General features: G+C 40.0%; 1 protein-coding gene across 1 annotated transcript; it reads right to left on the reverse strand.

Moving 5' to 3' along the window:
* Positions 1 to 3,942: 3,942 nt before the first annotated feature.
* Positions 3,943 to 5,202, reverse strand: LOC139118111 (uncharacterized). The gene has a single exon (XM_070681405.1). The coding sequence runs from the start codon at positions 5,200 to 5,202 to the stop codon at positions 3,943 to 3,945; it is 1,260 nt and encodes a 419-aa protein (XP_070537506.1).
* Between the last annotated feature and the right edge of the window lie 18,346 nt (positions 5,203 to 23,548).

Raw genomic sequence — 23,548 nt, forward strand, 5'->3', positions numbered from 1 at the left:
ATTGTACAGTCCACACTCTAGCAGTCTTATCTTCGTAAACTGTGATATGTCAATACAAGGGTTAAAATACATAGTAACCGGTTTGCCTGTTTTGCTTTCAATCTCAATGATCATCGTTGTATGTTGTATATTATTACAAGGTATTATTTATTTTTCACTGTATATAGGTTAATCATGTCTGGTCCAAGTAACTCCGGTCTAGGTGTAATTCGTGTACAAAATCTTGAGCTTGAAGATTTAAGTGATGTTAAAGTGAACAATAATACTAAGATAGCTACTAATCATAATAAGGATTATGTCCTTCATTACAAGGACCGCGAGAAATATTTCGTTTTAGCCGCGGCGCCCCACGAGCATGCTGTAGAATTTTCTGAACTTACAGACATTGATGAAACCGTAATTGACGCCACAAAGGCTTCGAATGATCCTACTCCTTTTGCACTGACATGGAATTCGACTAGTCAGAAATTCATGCCTTATAATGTACCGCGTAACATCTTAGATATATTGGATAGTGAAATTAGTGGTGGAGTTGCTGAACTGCCAGGAACTCCAAATGTTATTTATTTCGATAGCAATGTTAACAAGTACAAGTTGTTAGATTTTCGTAGTTGGCTTACTCCTACGAATCCATACATTGCACTTCTTGGTATACCGATTCACCTAAAATTAGTCCTCTTAATACAATAATGAAGGCAGATAATACACTAAGAAGGTGGAAAACGAGGGGGAGAATTATTGCTCGTATACAGCTAGCGGAGTTCCAGTAAGATTATTTTGGGACACAACTTTAAAGAAACTGGGTCTTAAAAGTGTCGGTGATGAGGCAGCTGAATTAACTTTACAGACTGTAAATCAACAGATGACTGATATATGAAAATACTTCAACATGGTACAGTTCTCATTAGATGTGTAAAGTTAGCTACGGGAGACGAGTTTGACGATTTGGTTGGATATTATGCTATGAAAACAGATAACAGAACTGTGGTATCGGATGAGTCAAGGAGACACTACAGCATGTACTAAGAGAACAGCTTTAATGCGGTGTAACGATCACCAAAGTACAGAACAACATGTGCTCAAACACAAAGCCTTCTGGGAGTTAAGGCCATGCAAAATAAACAATATGTATAACTGACAGTTCCGACACAACATATTTCCTCCTCCAGAGTAATACATATTTTTATGTGCATGCAGATAACGCGAATAAACACAATAAACATCAACAACAATTTATGAACTTATTATCAGAAGTACAGTGTCCGAGTAAGTTCAAATCAAGGTCTGTCTCAGGTAAGAACATAGTCTTTCAAATACGCTGGTAGACGAACAGTACGTTGAGGTCGTCCTGTAGATTGTTGATCATGAGTAGATGTTCCTTCCGATGGATAAACTGGTGGTACCATCAGGTGGGTGGACTTGAAGTCAAATGTCGCAGTGGATGGAGCATGTTGATAGGAACGTGATAACCGTCGAACATTCCATGTAGTTCCATCATCCAGTCTGAACGTTGACTGCCCTAGTGATTTGGTGATACGGTGAGGTTTTGAAAGTGTAGCTGATAGTTTATGACTGCGGTTAGGTCGCTTGACTCTCACAAAGTCACCAACTTAAGTGCTGATGATTTAGCATGACGTTTCATATCAGTATATGCTTTGATCTTCTGCTGACGCCGGTGGATCTCTGACTTTAGATCATCTATTTCTTGTTTCTTTATCGCTGATGGTGGCTTCAGCTGATCAAGTGGTAAGCGTAGCTGACGATTGATCATTAGCTCTGCAGGAGATTTCTGAGTGATTGCATGTGGCGTTGCTCGATAGTTCTGAAGTATGGTGCGAATACACTTTGCGAATGGCTTTCCTTCCGCGAGATTTGCCTTAAGACCATTCTTCAGAGTTTCGTTCAGGCGTTCCACTCCTCCATTGCATTGTGGATTGTAGAGTGCTGTTAGGTTGTGTTTGACCCCAAGTGATGAGAGGTAGTTTTCGAATTCATATGAGGTGAACTGAGGACCATTATCAGTAGTGATGGATTCAGGTAGGCCCCATCTGGCAAACAGCTCGTCAAGAATCTTGATAATCACAGTAGAGGTGACTGTTTCTGTAGTTGCTATCTCCGGCCATTTAGAATGGAGATCGTGGACTACTACTAAGAAACGTTGGCTGCGAGGAGCTGCAACTACTTCTCCAAGATGTCTATCTGTATAGATTGCCATGGTCTAGTTGGCCAGGGAGTAGGCTGTAGAGGTGGATGTGACGGTTTTGACGATTTGCCACTGATGGCGCATGCTTCACAGTTACGGACAAAGTCTTCGATCTGTGAATCCATACCCGGCCACCAAACATTCTGCCTACATCGTTGCTTCATTCTGACCATTCCTGGATGAGCTTCATGAGCCATGTGGAGTACACGCTCTTGGAGAGAGTTGGGAATAACTGCTCTACATCCCCTTGCTATGCAGTAGTCGTCCCATATGGTAAGTTCGTCCTGGAGTTTTGCAAACCCTTTTAAATCTGGCGAGACACTTCTAGGCCAACCGTTCACGATGTACTTCCTGACTGACTGCAGCACTGGATCCGTGTGTGAACTTGTGCGCAGTTCGTCTGTGTGACTAGGTTATCCAAATTTATTTCAAGGATGTTTTGATCCGACTCTTCTTCCCCAGAGTCATCTTTGGCTGACAGGCGACTGAGCATGTCTGCGACAAAGTTTTTGTTGCCTGGTAGGTGCTCTACCTTGAAGTTGTACTGCAGCAGACGATCTGTCCATCTGTAGATGCGTAGAGGTTTGTGACCAGATCCTTTCGTTGCTAGTAGTGTTTTCAGCGATTCGTGGTCGGTACGCAGTGTATACCTACGGCCATACAACAATATATGCCAATGTTCTGATGCATATACACAAGCTAATGCTTCTCATTCACTGGCGGAATATTTACGCTCAGCTGGAGATAGTGTTCGTGACGCGAACGCTACTGGCTTCTCTTCCCCATTAACGCATTGTGATAACACGGCACCGACTGCATAACCAGAAGAATCAGTGGTCACAAAAGTTTCGGCATCTGGATTGAAATGTGCAAGCACAGGAGGTGATGCAATCTGTCGCTTCAGGTTGTTGAATGCCTCACGCTGTGTTTCTGTCCAGACCCATGTCTCTTCCTTCCGGAGTAGCCTGCGAAGTGGTTCAGCTGTATCAGCATAGTTGGGTACGAACTTCAAGTAGAAGTTGTTGTGCCCAGGAATGACTGAAGTTCCTTGACATTTGTCGGTTCGGGTAGGTCCATGATAGCTTTTGTGTTTGACTGAAGTGGCAACACCCCAGCAGCTGATACTCTATAGCCTACGAAGTCTATTTCGCTTTTTGAGATTTCACACTTCTCCTCGTTGAGGGTGAGGTTATACCTTGCCAATTCGTTCAGTACAGCATTGAGGTTCTCGTCATGGTTGTCCTGATTAACACCATGTATTGCGACATCGTCGATGCGGTGTAGATTGCCTCCACATGTACTTAGCACTGATGCGAGTATCTTTTGGAAAGCTCCTGGTGCCGAAGACAGTCCATATGGCATCCTTTTGTACTGGAAGACGCCTTCATGTGTTATGAATGCAGTGAGGTATCTGCTTTCTTCAGCCAGCGGAACTTGTAAGTAGCTGCGACGCAAGTCAAGTTTGCTAAATACCGTAGATCCATGAAACTCTGTTGTCATTTCACCAAGGTCAGGAAATGGGTACTTGTCTGGAATAATGGCTTTGTTGACCTCACGTAAATCAATACATAGGCGAATCCCTCCTGTTTTCCGCCGAATTACCATAGGTTTGAAATCCAGGGAGATGAGTCTATTCAATGTTGTCGTGTTCTATAGCCTGTGTAGTTCTTCCAAAACTTCAGCCCGGATGCTGAATGGCAGAGGATGCAATTTCTGAGATACGGTCATGACGCTTGTATCTATACTTTGTCCAGTACAGAGCTGGAGATTTTACCTAGCCCAGTAAACAACTGAGGAAACTTGTCTTTCACTTTCGAGCCTATTGAGTTCACTGGTATACCATGTCTGCTGATCTGGAATCCAAGTGCGTTGAATAAGTTGATACCCATGAGGTTGCTGCCTTGTCTTGTTATGTAGAACGGAAAGTTGTCTACTCTCTGTTCTTCATACTGCACAGTCAGCTTTGCGATACCAATAACCGGTATAGTATCCCCTGTGTAGCTAGTCAGTACTTGGTTTGTAGCTGTGAGTGGGACGTGTCTGAAATGTTGCTGGTACAGCTTCTCGTTCATTATAGAAACTTTAGCTCCAAGATCGATCATCAAACTGAGACTGACTCCATTTATTGTAGTAGCACAGGACTTAAATTTACTGTCAGCAGGTGTACTGCCTGAAACTGTGTAAACATATGTCTCTTGAGTCGGTTCATCCAATGTATCGATTTGCCTGACTCTGCGAGTTGCAGAGCTTCTACACACTCGTCCAAAGTGACCAACCTTGTGACATTTACTGCATTTTTTCCCACGAGCGGGACAGGTAGGATGACGTGTGATATGACTATCAGCCCCACAGTTGCCGCAAACAACATTTTTACTTTGTGTGGCCCTATCACTGGAATCGCCATTTGCAGACCATTTTTCGCGGGTTTTCCGGCGGCTGTTACCCCTGTTGTATTGTCCTTTATAGACACCTTGTACTTTTGTTTCTGGCTCTTGCTTCACTTTGATTGGCTTAATACTGGGTGTAGAATCAATCCCAATGACATGTGAATCAGCGAGGGCACTTTCGATCTGCTCAGCAAGTGTTACTGCTTTTTCTAGGGTTAGGGTGTCAGGCTCCATCAGTAAACGTTCTCTGACTCGAGTTGAGTTGGTTTTTTCAATTAACTGGTCTCGGACCATTTCATCGGCGAGGCTGCCAAAATTACATTGGGCTACAAGCTCTTTCAGGGTAGCGACATAACTTGCCGTGGACTCACCTGGTCTCTGGCCTCTTTGCCTGAAGCGATGGCGCTGTACGATTATGGATTTCCGTGGACCAAAATGAGACTCAATTTTGTCCACAGCATCCTTGTACGTCGGACAGTCTCCAAGAGAGTGAAATATTCGTTGCCCTTCCACACCTAAGCAGTGGAGTAAGACCGCGCGTTTTCTACCATCTGCTACTCCTTCCTCGTCTAGTCCTGTGGCCGTCATGTAAGTTTGAAGCTTGCATACCATCTTTTCCAAGGAATTGGTGGGTCGCCAGGACTTGAAAGAAACGGAGCTGGTGGTGGGAGGTGTGCTTCAACCATCCTCGTCGCCAAAATGTGGTATCGGATGAGTCAAGGAGACACTACAGCATGTACTAAGAGAACAGCTTTAATGCGGTGTAACGATCACCAAAGTACAGAACAACATGTGCTCAAACACAAAGCCTTCTGGGAGTTAAGGCCATGCAAAATAAACAAAAAACAATATGTATAACTGACAGTTCCGACACAACAAGAACAACTTGTGATATTATTATAAGTATTGATAAAGATCGCAATGAAATGAGTATTGAATGTTTTGTTGGTGGGAATAGAGTAGAGAACGACTTAGGAACTACATTTGTACGTAGAGATAAAAGAGTGAACACTTTAGATATCAGTACCATTCATCTGAAACGTCTCATTTTGTTTGAAGTAATGGTCTTCCGACATATTTTAAGTTCAGAGGAAATTACTAAAATTTTATCTATCGGGTGAACAAGTTAACTAGAGTCGTTCAGAAAAAATTCTGTAGAAAATGTTTCTGAAAACTGTAGACTTTCAGACCTCTGAAACCACGTGACAAGTTGCTAAGCAACTGGAAGGGTATTGCGAAAGTTCCCTACCGGAAAGTCCCTGCTGGAAACGTCCCGATAGGGGTATTGCGCAACAGTGTTCAAGATCGGAACGGTTACTGTATGGGAGGGAATAAAATAGGTGAAAATCTCACTCCGATAGGCGTAGGAAAAACAAATTCACACAACCAGAAAACAAGTATATACTTACATCCAGAAGACAAAAAATCAGCACTGGAACGGGCACTGGAATCCTTAAGGAGCTGTACAGAGCTGCAGCACAGTCGGAATCTATCTAACAAATGATCCGACAGATGTACTGATAGTGAGTCATAGCTACTGTATTGCGCAAGTCCAGGACCCGTATATAGGTCAGGGTCACACTTTAGTTACATGGATGGTTAATTTTTCCTTCGCTCCCTTTAGATAAATGAATAAAATGGTGTAAAAATTCTTATTTGTCACAAAAAGGAATAATACCTTACTACTTATGACAGCAGAGGAGGGAACAGTTTCTCTTCGAACCGTGAATTCCTATCAGCTCCCTTATGTATTTAAGGGTATCCCTTGCCGGGCTGCACACCGTTTTCCTTACCGTGAGGAGAAATTAGAGTTTTGGTTTTACAATTACAATTAACGAGGCAAAAACAAGCACAAAACGACCAGTTAACCGGTTTGTCTTTTGCGTTTATTAAACTATTAGTGTCTCGGCTTGTGTGTAAGTCATCTCGTTTTCTGCAGAATATCTGATCATTCACTCGGTAACAGACTTTAATTGCATGTAGGTTCAAATCATATTGCTGTTTTTGTTCAGAATTCAAAGCTTGTCCTATGATATTAAATTCAAAGTACTTTTAGCCAGTTACTTGTTCTTGCTGGTGTATTTTTTGTACTTTCAACATGGAATCAACAATATTTTCATTGTGTTCAATGGTTTCTGAAGTGGATATCTTTGATTGCGCAAAGAGAAGATTTTGATTTCGGATTCACTCGTCGTTCACCGCCTTACTCTTACTCAACAAAGAGTCAAGAGACGCGTTCCAAGACTGGAGAGATCTTGAAACTTTGGTAACATTAGCTTTCCCGGAGTTCATTGTGCTGTGACGATCTCACAAAACCATAACGATAATACTGCGTGCTGACGTAGCAAGCGATTATTTTTTACAAGCCTATAGAGCTGTCAATATTAAGTATAGTACATGAACGTCTTTTGACGACTTTATGCCGGTGGCAATGCCTTTCCTTTCAATAACATTGTTTACAAAACCAATAAAAGTAGAAATGTTAAAGGTACAAAAAATGGCACAAGTCGAAAATATTGCATTTTTCCTTTGGGTACATTTAAGTATATCTCTTCTGAACAGTTTACATAAACAACTTTGGGGGCGCTTCGAGATGTGCAGTCCGAATAAAAGGAATTGAAACCCTTCCCTGACCGAAAATCTCCATCTTATTATTAATCATGTTTTGAAATGAATATGGTGGGACTTCATAATTTTAACGGATGGGCCAATCTCAGAGTGTTAAGGATAACGTTACTTGCCCATAACAGTAACTTAGTATCTTAGCTATTCATCTGAGACCGTTAGATTCAACTCTCTAAACCTGTATTCAGTTTGTGTAGTGGTGATAGGAGTCGACATGATGATACTCGTGTGGTTGAATTTAGCGCTAGACAGTTGGCGTACAGGATGTTGAAGAGACTGGCGTACACAGGCTGTATTTGCGATACCCGTGACATCAGGTGTAGTCTCTTCGTTTAGATGACATGCAAATACGTCTTCAGCTGTCAACTTAGGCGGTGTTCACAGCAGCGTTGAAATTGCTCGATCCGCGCGTGGAATGTTTATACCGCGTCGAGCAAGATCATTGGTCTGCCGCGATCTCAGTACCAATGCAATGTTGCTGCGTAATCAAAATGTGACTTTGTGTGGTATACTAAGCTTCTGAGCGATGTCATGAGGATGTCTAGATCTGTTTTGAATTCAAATTCTTCAGAGTTTTTACGAGGATGTCTATCTTTTCGTCCACGCATTAATGGTTTTACATTAAAAGAAATACAGATCGGGTGAAGAGATCGTAAACCGTGACGACTAAGATATCGGTGTATATACATTCTATAGATTATTTGCGCGATAAATGATCTTCCTCTTCCCTGGGGGAGGGGGTGCAAGTTAAGGATGGAAATATTTCCTATCCCTGCTAGTCTGTCTTTCATTTCATCGTGAAGACGATTCGAGTTCTTAAGTTTATATATATATATATATAGAGAGAGAGAGAGAGAGAGAGAGAGAGAGAGAGAGAGATAGAGAGATAGATAGATAGATAGATAGATAGATAGATATTATATACCGTATATATATATATATATATATATATATATATATATTATATATATATATATATATATATATATATATATATATATATATATATATATATATATATCTTATTAAATATATCAGTGTCTGTGTCTGTCTGCGGGGGCATGTATGTATGTATGTATGTATGTATGTATGTATGTATGTATGTATGTATGTATGTATGTATGTATGTATGTATGTATGTATGTATGATGATGATAATGATGATGATGATGATGATGATGATGATGATGATGGTACCTTTGATAAACAGCGCTGATATTGACATACCCACGGTATTTGTCTTTCGTCGGGTTCTAAATGAAAGTGTGAAAGTTCAAACAGCGCGAGCATTTCAAGGAAATTAACTCCCAGCTAAATTCATCTTTGTGAGGAAATTGCCAAGAGGGAGATGAAGGCGATTCTGCCAGGAAATTCATTTTTCGGTATTGTTCATCCACCTTCTACATATTCGCTTCCGAGAACGTGTCAGGTTTAACAAACAAAGCCAAGTATAAAAATAAATCAGGTCGCTTGTCGTGATGGCACTGCGTTCAAGGTGTCAACACTGCAAGGTCAAATGCAATCATCGACAGCTGAATTTTAGCTTGGATGAAAATCATTTCACGATAATAACACTACTATAAACAATACGTTGTTTTCAACCTTGCCTCAGGGACAAGATTAAAGTCAAAGTTAAGAAAGTAATCACAAAAAATTTAAAGACAGCGTAATGCAAAACATCTAGAATCAAAAACGTTACGTTAATATTACAGTAATAGTCGGTTTTAGATAATTTCTCATTTGGAATTATTCACTGCAAACCCCTTTTTTATTCACTTAAAAATGCATTCCCGATTTACAAACAAGCAATCAATAATTTTGGATTTTATTTCAAAATACAATACATTTTAATTTTGAAAATTGACCAAACATTTCCCATGTGGTCTCAAAAGGACTCTCGAGAATAACTTACAAGTAGCACACACTTTGTTTCATCTAAGGAGATAAGCATCTCTAATGAAAAAACTACACTGTGGCATCATATATATGGCAAATTCCATATGAGACTTGAATCCTCCAGGTTGTATCAGATTTTTATCTCATTCTCACTTGATGCGAGAATATCCCACAAAAGATTCTTATCATGGTGCTAGCACAAGCATCTAACTGCGGTACAGAGTTCAAGATTTGAATCCGCATTAAAACCACTATAGATCCTTATCACGGCGAATACCTCTTCAGAGCTTTCTCGCCGCCAAGGAAAATAACTACAAGGTCACGATGTCTAGTAAGACTACAAGCAGTCCTTCAAGATGACAGGAAGGATACAAGAAAACACTTTAAAGGTATACTGTCACCTGTTCCAATTTTGCCACAGTGAAAGAGAAAATCTAGCCAATCACAGATTATAAGCGGGTGGCCGCTTTTTAAAAACAGCGCCGTCATATGGGTATTTTGAATACCAAGGAACGCCCCTTTGACCATATATGGGCATATTTAGATTATAGGTGACTGTATACCTTTAAACGAGAACACTACCAACAAAAATGCACGTGGCCCTCAACTCTGGGACTGTGAGAAACCTTAACTTTAAGGTAGAACGCGCCCAGGGACATATATTCGGACTCTCAAATTTCTACAATTCTTTTCTGATCTACCACTTGTGGGGGCTCATTTTAAAGCTCTTGGAGAAAAAAAAACTTTCATTTTCTTAGTTTTTCGAAAATCTGATATTTAATTTTCGCCCATGGATTTTACACAGGGATGGCCGTCATTTTGAATTTCAAATATCGCAAAATGTTTTATAATTTGTTTCGCTCGTTCCAAACTTTGCACGGTGACCCCCGATTTTTATTGTTGATTTGGTAAGAGAATGGTTGAAAGTAGGAAAGTTTGAGCAAAAGCTTAAGTCTTTCACTTTCGAGGCGAATACTATGTTAACTACGATTCAAGTTGCTCATTCAAAAATACAATAACATTTCATATCTCAACAATACTTGGCCAAGGGGTGTAGCCGATATGCAGATCGTGCGCATATGTTGATTTTTATCTCAGACTTAGTTCGGATTTATGATTAATTTTTTGAATTACAAAACGCATAACTCATTCGATTGTGTTTTTAATATACTGATGAACTTAAATCTGATTATTACAATGACGATAATATTTTGACCAAAATTAGGTGCATTTAAATTGCATTTTCTATCGCAGAAAGCGAGTGCGTTTCAGGATGTCTTCCAACGCATTTAGTTGTATTCGATCACAACAGCATGACGCGAATGTTATCTTCCCAAAGGCGATGCGCCGTGTGGTATTTAAATAAGGAAATACGATAGTTAAGGATTTTCAGGATCAACACGTTACGAATAAATTGGTGAGGGATTGAAGTTGGATTAGATTTCATCCCACTGCTCAGTATGATTTCCAACTCTTCTTCGCACTAAAAAATCACATTTCCCTAGCTTTAAAGGCAATAAAAAGTCTGTTTTACAGATCAGAACAGTGATCAACATCCTGAGATAGTTTTGATCGTTCCGTGACTGGAAATCTCGGGCTAGCTCACACAAAGCGAAAAACTAACACGATTCGCCAAACCTGGTTAGGCTTGAAAAGGTCAGGGGTCAACCTTCAGTTTGAAGCCAACAACGTTATGAAACTCGCATCTGATATTCTAAGCATTTTCATTTCTCATCCGAATGTACTTTCCACCTACATTTAGTTTATTTTGTTGTTTGAAACCGTCTTCATGCCATTAAAACTCACTGTCATGATGTGCTCAGGTTCATCTAGTTCCGAATAAGACAACTACGACGACAGAAAATTTCAACACAAAAGTCATTTTGTAAGCTTCCGTAATGTTTCTGTGTGATTTGTCTTTCATATTATCTAAGTAAGCTTCCGTGATATCAGAGTAAGTTTCTTTTTATGGATAAAATACCAAGATGTCCGTTGAAATGATCTCATGAGAAACAACCCTTACAGATAAGCCCTCATTCAGCCAGCGCTCATAGTAAAAGAACCGTTCACCGTCGGTGTCGCCGTAGGTTTGATGTACAGTAACAGACTCATCAATTCCACGACCAGTGTTCATGAAACTAGGACACGTCACTGTCCCTCATTACACCTGGTCGTAAGAAAGAAATCTTATGTCCCTGACCTTTGAAACCGCCAACATGTGACATAAATCTTGATCAGGGAGGTTTGATTAGATTTGCCAACGTGTCGGAGACAAGTACTGGCGTTTAATGAAACGTTGGCAGACCTTACATTTCCTGATGAACGATTTTTTACGTCTTCTGTGCAAGAATGACTCCGAAAATTGTTTTCAATCACTTTATCGACCTTCGGTCATAAGCTCCGACTCTTTTCACTTCATGTACATGATAGTATGGATTTTCCCCGGTTGCTGTTGAGCAGTCCGTGGCGAGTAACGGAGAACAGAAAATGAGAAAAATCTTCCATCAACATGGCCGCAAGTCTAAATGTCCCATGGACGTTATCGCTTAGGTTTACACCAGGTTTACACTGATCTTCTAATTACTTGTCTCAATCCATATGAAGTAAAACTAAATCTTCCTCCTATATCGCTGTCACGGTTGGTTATAAATCCTGGTATTAATGAATTCTACGGCCTTACCTTTCGCATCAAGCACCTGTCAAAATTCATTAATAGACAGTCAATTATATATGTTGGGAGTTGAAGAGAATAACCAGCAGGGGCAAATTTATTTCAACTTTGCTTGATTTAACGAATTTGAAGGCATACTTTTCATCAGTCTGAAAATTCCGAACACTTTTCACTTTCAAATCGGTACCAGAGATTTTTCATCAAAAGTAAGAAAGCTGCGGCCCTTTAACGATTTTCACCGGGGTTTTACCTTGAACATACCGGCTCAAACTTTAGATGTGATGGCACACACCTAAATTGAAAATTCAACTTGCTTTGCTTCTGTGCTCACGATAAACTAAATTAGAGGGGGACATTGCCTGCCAAAGCTGAGGAACGTCATTAGGAAAATTGCTCCCTGCGTTTGTTACTTCCTCGCTTTGTCGCGGTATCTTCACTGAAGACAAGTGACGTCATGTTCAGAGAGTGCAATGATTGGAGGCCACTGTATGTCTGTCAAAGCCGAAAAAAGTGAGAATTCATGTGAGAAGAAATAATGAAGCTGCCTTTGAAAATAACTTTCTATTATCAGACTTTCTGAATGTCAAATCGTTTTCGTGGCAGGTAGCGAGAACAACACGCGAGATATGCAATTTCCCGTCAATGTCTTGCTTCATTTTTTGAACCTGATTGTCGTTTATCCCAATATGTTTGCCTCGTCTTTTCAGCCAGACTATCGAATTGTTCAAAACAGCTTTACGATTCAAAGTCAATCAAATAGGTAGAAAATCAGAGAAGGATAAGTGACAATAACACCTCCATCCATACATCCATGTTGTCTGTCTGTCTGGCTGTCTGTCTATCGGTCAGTCTCCTCTCCCTCCCTCCCTCCCTCCCTCCCTTCTTCCCCGTCCCTCCCTCCCTCCCCCCTCCCCCCCCTCTCCACTCTCTCTCTCTCTCTCCTCTCTCTCTCTCTCTCTCTCTCTCTCTCTCTCTCTCTCTCTCTCTCTCTCTCTCTCTCTCTCTCTCTCTCTCTCTCTCTCTCTCTCTCTCTCTCTCTCTCTCTCTCTCTCTCTCTCTCTGACGACTTTTTCTCATTTTAAGATGTTCAAGCTCTCAGAGAATACCTAAAATTGCAACTCTATTCATTTCCACATCGGATTAGTGTTCTTTCTCAAATAGTTTCCATGGTAACTCGCCACATCCATGATAAACAACATTAAATCACACGAGAAATGTGTCTCACCACAGGCACTTTCAATAATTCATGGTGCGACAAGGACTTCTGGATGTGTTATGCACATATCTTACAGCTCGGATTTGTATTTGAGATGCAACGGCATAGCGACAACTAAACCCAATTAGCCTTCGAGACGTTCTCGCCTATTGCCTAGTTAAACGAGAGATCGACGGGGACCGAGCGAATTTCTGACACGTTTCGCTCAGGCGAACGATCCGATGAAGAGTCCCTGTCTTGGCAAAAGGTAAACACAGATCTGAAATTACATCCACGAAACAAGGCATAAACTTGCTTTCGTGTCTAATATGAAACACAGCCACCAGGGACGTGTTTCTTCTATCAATCGATTCGCTAGAACGAATGTTGTGTGCGCGAATGAAAATACATGAGTGTTCGCTGTGAAAGTAATTTTGGGCGCACAGGGCACTGCGTGTTCCATCACTCATCCCGTCCGATCGGCTGTTGACTCTATTTGATTAATCCCCCTTAGAACTAATCAAAGCTAACGGTCCACGCACGCTAGCAGCATGTGAGTTCAATTTTGACGGAAGGAGATATTATCCTAACTCTCGGACTAACAGCAGCCTATCAAGTAATGCTCACGGCTCACCAGGACATACTATTAGAAGTGTAAGAGTCGAAAAATACGGTAATTTAGTAACAAATGTATAGGAAAGCAAATCTACACATTTCGATGGATCGATAATAACGCTCTACATGAGACACTTGTTACACGCAAGATCCACAGATACTAACGTTTTTCATATTTTTTAGAGTCCACGTATTTATATACACGGTCTGTGCCTGTACTGCATTATGTCTTTATGATGAATCGTGTACAATGCTGCGATAAAATTACAATACCAGTGCACGCGTGATCGGGAAATTTTCACGGTAAGGCCAAGAAAAATAAGAAGTTTGCTTCTCATCCTCGCGCGCTTGTTGGTTGAAGAATTAAACAAAATCATTAAAAAACCGCGTCACCGCATCATTTTTGCAATATGTCTAAGATGAGAAACAAACTTTTTATTTTTCTTGACCTAAACCAAGCTTTTAGGCAAATGCGGTTGTAAACTCTCGAAAACTTTGTCAGGCTCAGGCCCGTGTTTCTGTGACAGCTTTTATTTCTCGCCTTTCCGTTTGAAAATTGAGTTTCCTGCGGCGGACAGGTTTTTACTCCAAGTCAGCTGAACGCCCCTTGCAGCGCTTCTATCTGCGGTAAGTGCGTTTTGATTGTAATTTCCCCCTCGCAAGATAAATCGAGAACTATTTCTGTCAATTTGTCGGGGACTCCAGCAAATTGTGAAATTGTAAGATACGAGCACGGCCTTTCGAATGTGCAAATTTTGACGTGATCACAGCCAGTGGAAAGATCCGTAGACATTTCTTAAAAAAAACACATGGAAAGGCCTTGAATAGAATCGTTATGTCACTCGGCACTCTGCTCATGAAAATACTTCATCATCATAATCATGACACATTTGAAATAATGCCATTATCGTTGCATTTCATCTCTTTGAAAATAAGTTTGTGAGTCAATGCATTTGCTCATAGAGACTATTGCCATGAGATCCCATGCATTGTATAATCAATATCTACACCAAAAATGTTTGGGAGTAAAGTAAAAGGATTTTATTGAAATCTTCTGATATGATTATGTTTACCTCTTGAGGTCAAGTTGCCATAGGGTCGAAACTTCACAGGGATATGTGATATTATGCAAATGACTCAATTGTATGGTATCTGCAAAAATTCAAAGTTCAAAATTGCATTGATTTTAATTTCTAGACCAAAGGCAGCAACGACTTCTAGTGGTTGTGATGTCGAGAGAGTATTTTTGAAACATGAAAGATGTGAGGAGGACGTTGATATGGTGACGGTTCTGGTCGCAGGGGTTGTTTGTATAGTGGTCGTGATGGTGATACAGTTGTAGTTGCGATGTGACTGTGAAGATGATGATGAAGATGATGATGATGATGATGATGATGATGATGATGATGATGATGATGATGATGATGATGATGATGATGATGACGATGATGATGATGATGATGATGATGATGATGATGATGACGACGATAATGATGATGATGATGATGATGATGATGATGATGATGATGATGATGATGTCAGTGATAGCGGGAGTGATACATGTAGTTTTGGTGAAACTTTGACTAACAGTCTCTCAAGTCATTACTGGGTTTACATTATCTTGATCGTCGTTCGCATTAAAATCGTCTCAGTTTCTCCTAACGCAGAATAGTTTTGAGACTGTACAGTAGATAAGAACGAGGCATATTTATGAGGACCATTACAAATACTAGCAATTAGTGTGGAACCTGTTTCGCTGCAGAATCGGGGTATTAAAGTATTTCATGTTTTCAATTCACGCGGTGAGAATTGTCTTTGCGTTGACGTCCATACCCTTACATCAATCGATAGCCAAAGCGAACTTGAAATACACAAACTCTGTCCATGTCGTGTAAAGTGAACGTTCTTTTTCGGAATGTTTTCATTTTGACCAAAAAGAGGATTGATGACCAAGGTTATCCCTTCATAAAAACAGTATAAATCATGCATACTTTTCACTTTTTCACCAGATAATGAGTTTCCGAACGTAATAGACTTGTCACCAGTCATGCAAACGTGCAGATCTGGTTTTCACCGGTCGTTGGTTCTAATGAAAAGCACTGGATCTACCATTATAGCTAAACGATACCTGGACTCTCATATAAATCAACTTTATCTCCCGCGGATTAAAGTCTGCATGCAAACAAGATAGTGACTGACGAGAGTACGACTAGGCTGTTTCCGAGCCGTGTAAAAGCCTATGGCAATTTTTCTAATTCATCTTTGGGAGTCTACCCAAAACGTTACAAACAAATTAACCGACTTTTCCATTCGCTTTAATTCCTTCGTACCTTTCTAATGGATTTTAGCAATTATTGTCTGCCACCATACGACGTCGGGCTTTTTAAAAGACGAAGAGCCAAATTGCGGGAAGCGTAATTTTCACAGATTTCAAGAGAAGCAGGGGATCTTTATAAAATTACCAAGTGGTTAGCTGAGAAAAGGGAGCGTCCATTTTTTTCTCTATATAGGGCTAGCAGTGTAAAGATAGTTTCTCTTCCCTTTGAGAAAACAACCGGATCTCCCGTGCCAATGAACAAGAAATGGTTTACTCTCGTCGGCATATCCACAAACAGGATCACGGAAATCTTTCAGGCAAATATGGAAAATGAATGGAAATGATTTATGATATACGGCTCAACTTCATCAAACACATACACACATATCTAGGAGGATTAAATTGTTTCATCTTTGGAGAAGCAGACGGGGGGAAATTTATGCATGTTTGTATGGGCGAGTTTACATGCGAGAATATCTGACACTTTTGCGTGGGTAAGTGCAGCCGGCCTTTGCCCGTCAAGCATTTGTATTGGCTGCCAAAGTAGCGGTTGTAACTACTTTACTCTGATGCATGTACCAGCGTGTGTACCATTTGTGCCTTCTCATCGTGAAACTGACACCTCACCTTGATAAGGATCCCCAAAGAGATTTCAGGACCAAACTTAAAGGGACAAAGATGGCAATTTTTCATGAATTTTGTTTGATACAAGATACTACTTATATTGTTTGACATGTTGAAAGATACTGAATGAATGGGTGATCATGCATATATTCGACCCCAGTTTTAGACACGATACATGAAACCATCGCGAAAATAAATTAATGGTCATGACCATTAATTCATTTTTGCGAAGGTCTCATTTCATTTGTTCACCCATTCATTCAGTATCTTTAAATATGTCAAACAATATAAGTAGTATCTCGTATCAAACAAAATTCATGAAAAATGCCCGACTTTGTCCCTTTAAGTACGTGCGGGTGTTATTTCAAAGCCTAGATTTGCTCCTAGTCTGTGGGCATATAGGTATCAAAACATAATAAATTGAAAGACTAAACATCAGTTAACCGCTAAGTATTAGGCTGTTGCGTAGACCGTCGGGTGAACGCCTTGGCCAGCCAGCAACTCAGCAGCCGAAAAAGCCAAGCGATTGGGGCCAGTCTATTCAAAGCCCTGTAGTCTAGCCTTGAAGTACAAAACTACACAGTTATGCGCATGCGTAATGGCACGTTAGCGAAAATTCTGTGTCTACCCGTACAGGTATTTCATTTGCGATTAGGCAAAAAATATCTTTCCAAAATAGGAAGAAACATGTACTGGAATTGACAATTGCCGATGTATACCTTTATGGAGATTTTCAAATGATTCTGCTAACCGCGCGACCTTCGCCTTCGCCTATTGATCTGCTGAACTGATCGATGTGCAAATCAAGTTTTCACTATTCAACTTCGAAGCCGTGGAATAGTCTTCCGTGTAACATCAGGAATGTATACAATCTTAAAGGTAAAAAGGCACTTGCAAGATTCCTTTATGAATAGTTACAGAGGAATATCATTGAATTCTTGATGTTGTGGGGGTTTTTTTGTCTTTTTACAGATTGTTTCGAAGTGTTATTTTATCTTTTGGGGATATCGCGAATAGTCCTCAGTACCCCACATCACGAGAAGCCCGATTTCTTACCATGAGTTTGTTAAAAAACGTATAAAAAGCAATGAATAATTTGTTTCCATAACGACTGCCACGATGACAAAGGTTTGAATTTCATGATGTCGTTCAGAATCGAGCGAAAAGGAGAGTGACCGTGCTCATATACGAGATCGTTCGACAGGCCATATAATTCTATAACACCATTTCTGTATTCGCCTTGGGAAACAATTATCCTGCAAGTGTATACCTATCGCGCCCGCGGAAGCATTAATCATTAAAATCCTAACAATTTGTCTTAATTTGTTCGAATAAATACACGACACAAAGAATATCTATTATACTTTTCTTTAATAATTAATCCTAGCGAAGATACAGGCGATGAGCTAGGTTCAGAAAGCGAACAAGGTTGTCAGCTACTCTGCACAGGGTGCGTTTTTATTCCTTGTTTAGCTTACAATGTTTATTACTCAAACTTTTTGCAACATTACTGTTTGTTTGTTTCTTTATTCATTTATTTATTTATTTATTTATTTATTTATTTATTTATTTATTTATTTATCTATTCATTCATTTATTTATTGTGTGGGAGTTAGTCGGAAGGCATTATAATTCAGACTGTTACACCTACAGGAAACATCTAGTTGTCAAATAGTTGGCGATGGAACATGCGGGAAACACGTGCTTGCAGGCGATTTACATACGAATTGTGTATTTGAATATGCAAATGTTCACTAAAATGTAAACTTGTCACGGCATAGCACAAGAAGGATGGTTGCACTTCCCGTCACGGTGTTCCTGCTGATGACATGGCGACAGCGTTCAGTGACGCGGAAATATTTGAATAACTGTTACCGAAATGGGGAAAAAGAGAGAAAAGTGCACCGATCATTCTCACTAAAAGTAAAATTCCCCTTTTTTGTTTTTGAAGTAATCAAGCGTTAAAGAAAGTGACGTTAATTTTGTGGAGTAATGAAACCATTTGGTAAACCTTGAGCAAGCCATGAGTCATTCTGCATTTTCCCAATGACACTATCAAAACACCTTTTTCGTGATTGCGGTCTTTTCTATTTTTTTATTTGACGTAATCCTCCTCTTCCTCTGAGAAGAGGGAAGGACGACCCTCTTCCAGTGTAAATTTGAGACATACCACCAAAATCAATCTTCCCTCAAAAGGTACATTTAAAAGCTAAAACACCCTAAAACATTAGTCACTCACAATTGAAGTTTCAGCCACAAGTACAGTCAAACCTGTGTACAGTGGTCACACAGGGGACCATGAAAGCGCGACCATCATGTGCAGATTGTCTTTCTATGGAAGGTGGGTACTGCATTACTTCGAGTACTACGAGCTGTGCTTAATTTCAAATGATAACTTTAGGGAGGAAAATACACTGATAACAAAATGCAAAATAATAAATCCCTTGTCAGGCTACATGCATATAATTTTTTGAACTAATGTCCTGCAGAAAAAAATATATTTCAATAGACTCATTTCTTGCTTTCAGTCTGGGCATTATTTTGATAAAGGTCAGTTAGCATTAGATATGTTGACCATTGCACACAGGTTTTGTACTAAACTGAAGCAATTACATGTGGTCACTGACCGCAAGAGAGAAGTAGCTGTTCTCTAGAGGGCCCGTAAAGGTATACAGTCACCTGTAATCTAAATATTCCCATGTATGGTCAAAGGGGCGTTCCTTGATATTCAAAATGCCCATGTGAGGGCGCTGTTTTTAAAAAGCGGCCACCCGCTTAAAATCTGTGATCGGATAGATTTTCTTTTTCCATGGTTACTGTGGCAAAATTGGAACAGGTGACAGTATACCTTTAAGGCAGTATGCACCTCGAAAGTAAAAGGCTCAAAGTTTTTCTTAATGAAACTTTCGACCATTCTCTTACCAAAGCAAGAATAAAAATCAGGGGTCACCGTGCAAACTTTGGTACTAGAGAGACAAATTACCTAAGATTTCCTGATATTTGAAATTCAAAATGGCCGGCACCCCTGTATTACCTCAATGAGGAAAAATACAATTTTCGATTTTCGAAAATTTAAGACGCTTAAAATTTTTCTTTCATCAAGAGCTTTAAAATGAGCCCCCGCAAATGGTAGATCAGAAGAGAATTGATAAAATTTGAAAATCCTACAGAGATGACCCTCGATATGGATGACTCTGAGACAAGTTGGACTCATATTCATCAATCTGCATACTTAAACGTCTTCCAATTTTGTAATTTGTGAATTACAGTACCCAGGCACAAAAACTTCTAACAGTGCACAAACGATGCCAACGTAAAATCGCTCATCTCACTTACAGCCGGCCACGTACAGAAAACATACAAGCATATTGCATGTTACATGTGCAAATGACTCCAGTTCCAAACGATCGCAGTTTTGGAGTCGGAGTAGATATATTGGAATAAATATTTACAAAAAACAGAGAGAGACAGACAAAGAGAGACAGAGAGATAGAGACCGTCCAGACAGAGACAGTTCTGAGACAGACAGATAGACAGACGGAGAAACAAACAGACAGCAAAGAAAAACAGACAAAGAGAGACAGCGAAAGATACGAAGACAGAGACAAATACCATCGCAAATTGCCTCAGATCGAGGGACACAAATGTAGAGAGAATCAAGAACAGAGATAATAGATAAACAGACACACACTGAAACTGCCAGATGGAAGAGACTGAGAAAGAAATGATTGATGTGTTTTTTATCGTCAAAGAAGGACTCCCTAGCAAATAAAACGCTGCACGGTCAGTGAAACCTAGCCTGTACATGCAATCACACTGTTTGAAGATCCATCAAAATGAACTCATGAACACATCTCATCAACACGGCTGTTTTCGCCGACTGAATACTAAAGACGTCGACATGCTTACATGTGAACGCGTAAGGGACGTATTTTGTAGCCTTGAGTGAACAATTTCTCACCCGCTCGGAGCACTCGGAATCAGATGTCAGGAGCGTTTACAGCATTTCGTGACAATTTTATCAAGCTTAGCTGTTATTGATAGATTAGGGTGTTGTTCACAGGAAGGTGCTGCCGGAGTGTATTTTGATTGGAGCACGTTTCCATGTCCACCACTCTCGTTCTTAATTGTTGTTGACAGGTACCCATGGATACCAGGTATACACTGTGTGAAAACAGTTTGAAAGTCAGAGAGAGAGAGAGAGAGAGAGAGAGAGAGAGAGAGAGAGAGAGAGAGAGAGAGAGAGAGAGAGGGGGGGAAAGGATGGACGTAAAGACACTGACGGGTAGACAGGTAGACAAACAGAGGCACACTGGTAGACAGGCGGATAGAAACAGACAAAGGAACAGAGACAAATACAGATAGACAGACAGACACAGACACAGAGAAAGGAGACATACGTAGGACAGAGATAAGAGTGAGAGAGCGTGAGTAGAACCAGGAGAGTCAGCATATACTCTTAGTTCTGTTTCAAATTTCGCAGACGGCTAGGACAGATTTACCTGCATGTAATTTAAATTTGGTCAGTAGGTTAGCAGGTAGGTAGGTATGAATTTAGTCAACAGAAACAAACATAACATTCAACTTGCCTATACAGCCTTTATATAATGGATTTCATGGCTGGCAAATGTAAAACACCATCGTATTCAACATTTACGCTGAATAAACATTCCTCAATCTGCAATATTTTACAGAAATAACATTTGTATGATCCCGCTTCCCTTCTTAAAATCAGTATTTGCAACACAAACCAATTGATAATTTAACGGTTCGAGGTAACGCAATTCTGTCTGTAACAGTAATTTATGATCGTAATTCAATAGAAATTACCGCTTTCGCTTTTCTTCGAAGGCTAAGTAAACATTGCTTGACACAAATTTATCTTGATGTACTTATGTTGTATACACTTAAAAAGTGTCACCCACAATAAAATCCAAGCGATTCCTATGTTATTGCAAGTCCCACAGGGGATTTCTAATCGACAATAAATCCATCGAATGTCTTATATCGTAGTTCAAGCAGTCATCAAAACATGCTTTTCTATGAAATTCATAGTGCCAGGATATAAATCACCTTTGTTGTGAAGCACCATCTTGAGCCTACCTAACACTTTAAATGTGTTTCCAAAAAGGTATAAGAGATTATCCTGCAATGATTATTACACAATTCTCTCTCTCTCTCTCTCTCTCTCTCTCTCTCTCTCTCTCTCTCTCTCTCTCTCTCTCTCTCTCTCTCTCACACACACACACACACACATAATTATTATATTATACAATTCTCTCTCTACACAATCTCTATCTCTCACACGCACACACAATATTACACAATTCTCTCTCTCTTACACAATCGCGCTCTCATCTCTGTCTGTCTGTCTGTCTGTCTGTCTGTCTGTCTCTCTCTCTCTCTCTCTCTCTCTCTCTCTCTCCTCTCTCTCTCTCACACACACACACACACACATAATTATTATATTATACAATTCTCTCTCTTACACAATCTCTATCTCTCACACGCACACACAATTATTACACAATTCTCTCTCTCTTACACAATCGCGCTCTTCATCTCTGTCTGTCTGTCTGTCTGTCTGTCTGTCTGTCTGTCTGTCTCTCTCTCTCTCTCTCTCTCTCTCTCTCTCTCCCTCTCTCTCTCTCTCTCTCTCTCTCTCTCTCTCTCTCTCTCTCTCTCTCCTCTCTCTCTCTCTCTCTCTCTCTCTCTCTCTCTCAGGAATATATTAAGTTCAACGTCAAATGGTATCTTCGCGATGTTGAGAAACAGCCACACCGTACCTCGCTTCCATGTAGACAAGGCCAAGTAACAAAGATATATGTAATACCTTGTAAACTCTTTGCTTTTAAAGTCAGCCATTAAATTGTTAATGGAACAACACGACTCCTTATACGCGCGGCGTCATCAATTGTTGGTTTTACCCGCTTAATGTGTCACTCCGAGAGGACCGAGATGTAATCATTATCACATATTATGCTCTTTGGAGCCTGTGATCGCAGAATAAACTTTTATCTTGTCAAATACACTCAATATTCCCCGTATAAAATCTACTTACGCAGTTGAAAGCGATGGAAATTGAACGCCATGGTGTTGGTGAAAGAGTTACGGGTACATAAGCTCTATTCGACTAATATCCGAGTTCGGGAGCACTGATGAATAAAATCGCCCCTGATTTAATTTTTGCGACAATCTATCCCCGGTAATAAGTTGCCAATCAAAACCACAGTAATTTTACCACGAGATAATTTGAAGGTCGCCTGGTGGTATGCCAGAGAATATCCAACACGGAACACGTCACAAGTAGGCATTAAGTCAACAGTTGATGACTGTCACGCTACGCGCGCAGATTTATAATTCGTGTTTATCTTCTAAACGCTTTCTGTTTGGAGAGGTATGAGAACGTGCATTGAAAAGACAGAAGATGTGTGAGGAAAATTTGCAATAATGGCGTTACATCACATTTAGGAGAAATGTCGTGAAAAATACTTAACAAACAATATTTGATATGCTACGCTATCTTAACATTAACATGCATTCATACATACGTATATAACATACATACATACATACATACATACATACATACATACATACATACATACATACATACATACATACATACATATAAGAGCAAGGTGCTCTTTGTATAGACATTATACGTGCAAGGTGATATATTCTGTAAATTTCTTAAGTTTCGTACAATTCTGAAATCATCAGACAGCCCAACTGTTCATTTTTCTTTCGATGAATCGTACATCCTTTTGATAAAGACAGGTTCACAAGTAATGTTAATTTTGTTGAAATACTCTGAGTTGGTCTAAAAATACCGTCATCCACACATCTTTGTAACTTCTAAACTACCTGCGGACAAAAAATGGTAGAACGTTTTGGCCGACAGACGGGCTAAACCATGTGATGTGTTACGTTGCCTGCGTCGCTCAGTTGGTCGAAATAATTCCAGTGACTACAATGAGAAGTTACAAAACCTGCATGGGCGTTGACAAATCAG

This window comes from Ptychodera flava, chromosome 19 (assembly GCF_041260155.1).
Source record: "Ptychodera flava strain L36383 chromosome 19, AS_Pfla_20210202, whole genome shotgun sequence".
Taxonomy (NCBI): domain Eukaryota; kingdom Metazoa; phylum Hemichordata; class Enteropneusta; family Ptychoderidae; genus Ptychodera; species Ptychodera flava.

Excerpts from the sequence above, each read along its gene's own strand:
- LOC139118111 (XM_070681405.1), bottom strand. The coding sequence starts at position 5,202 with ATGGTATGCAAGCTTCAAACTTACATGACGGCCACAGGACTAGACGAG.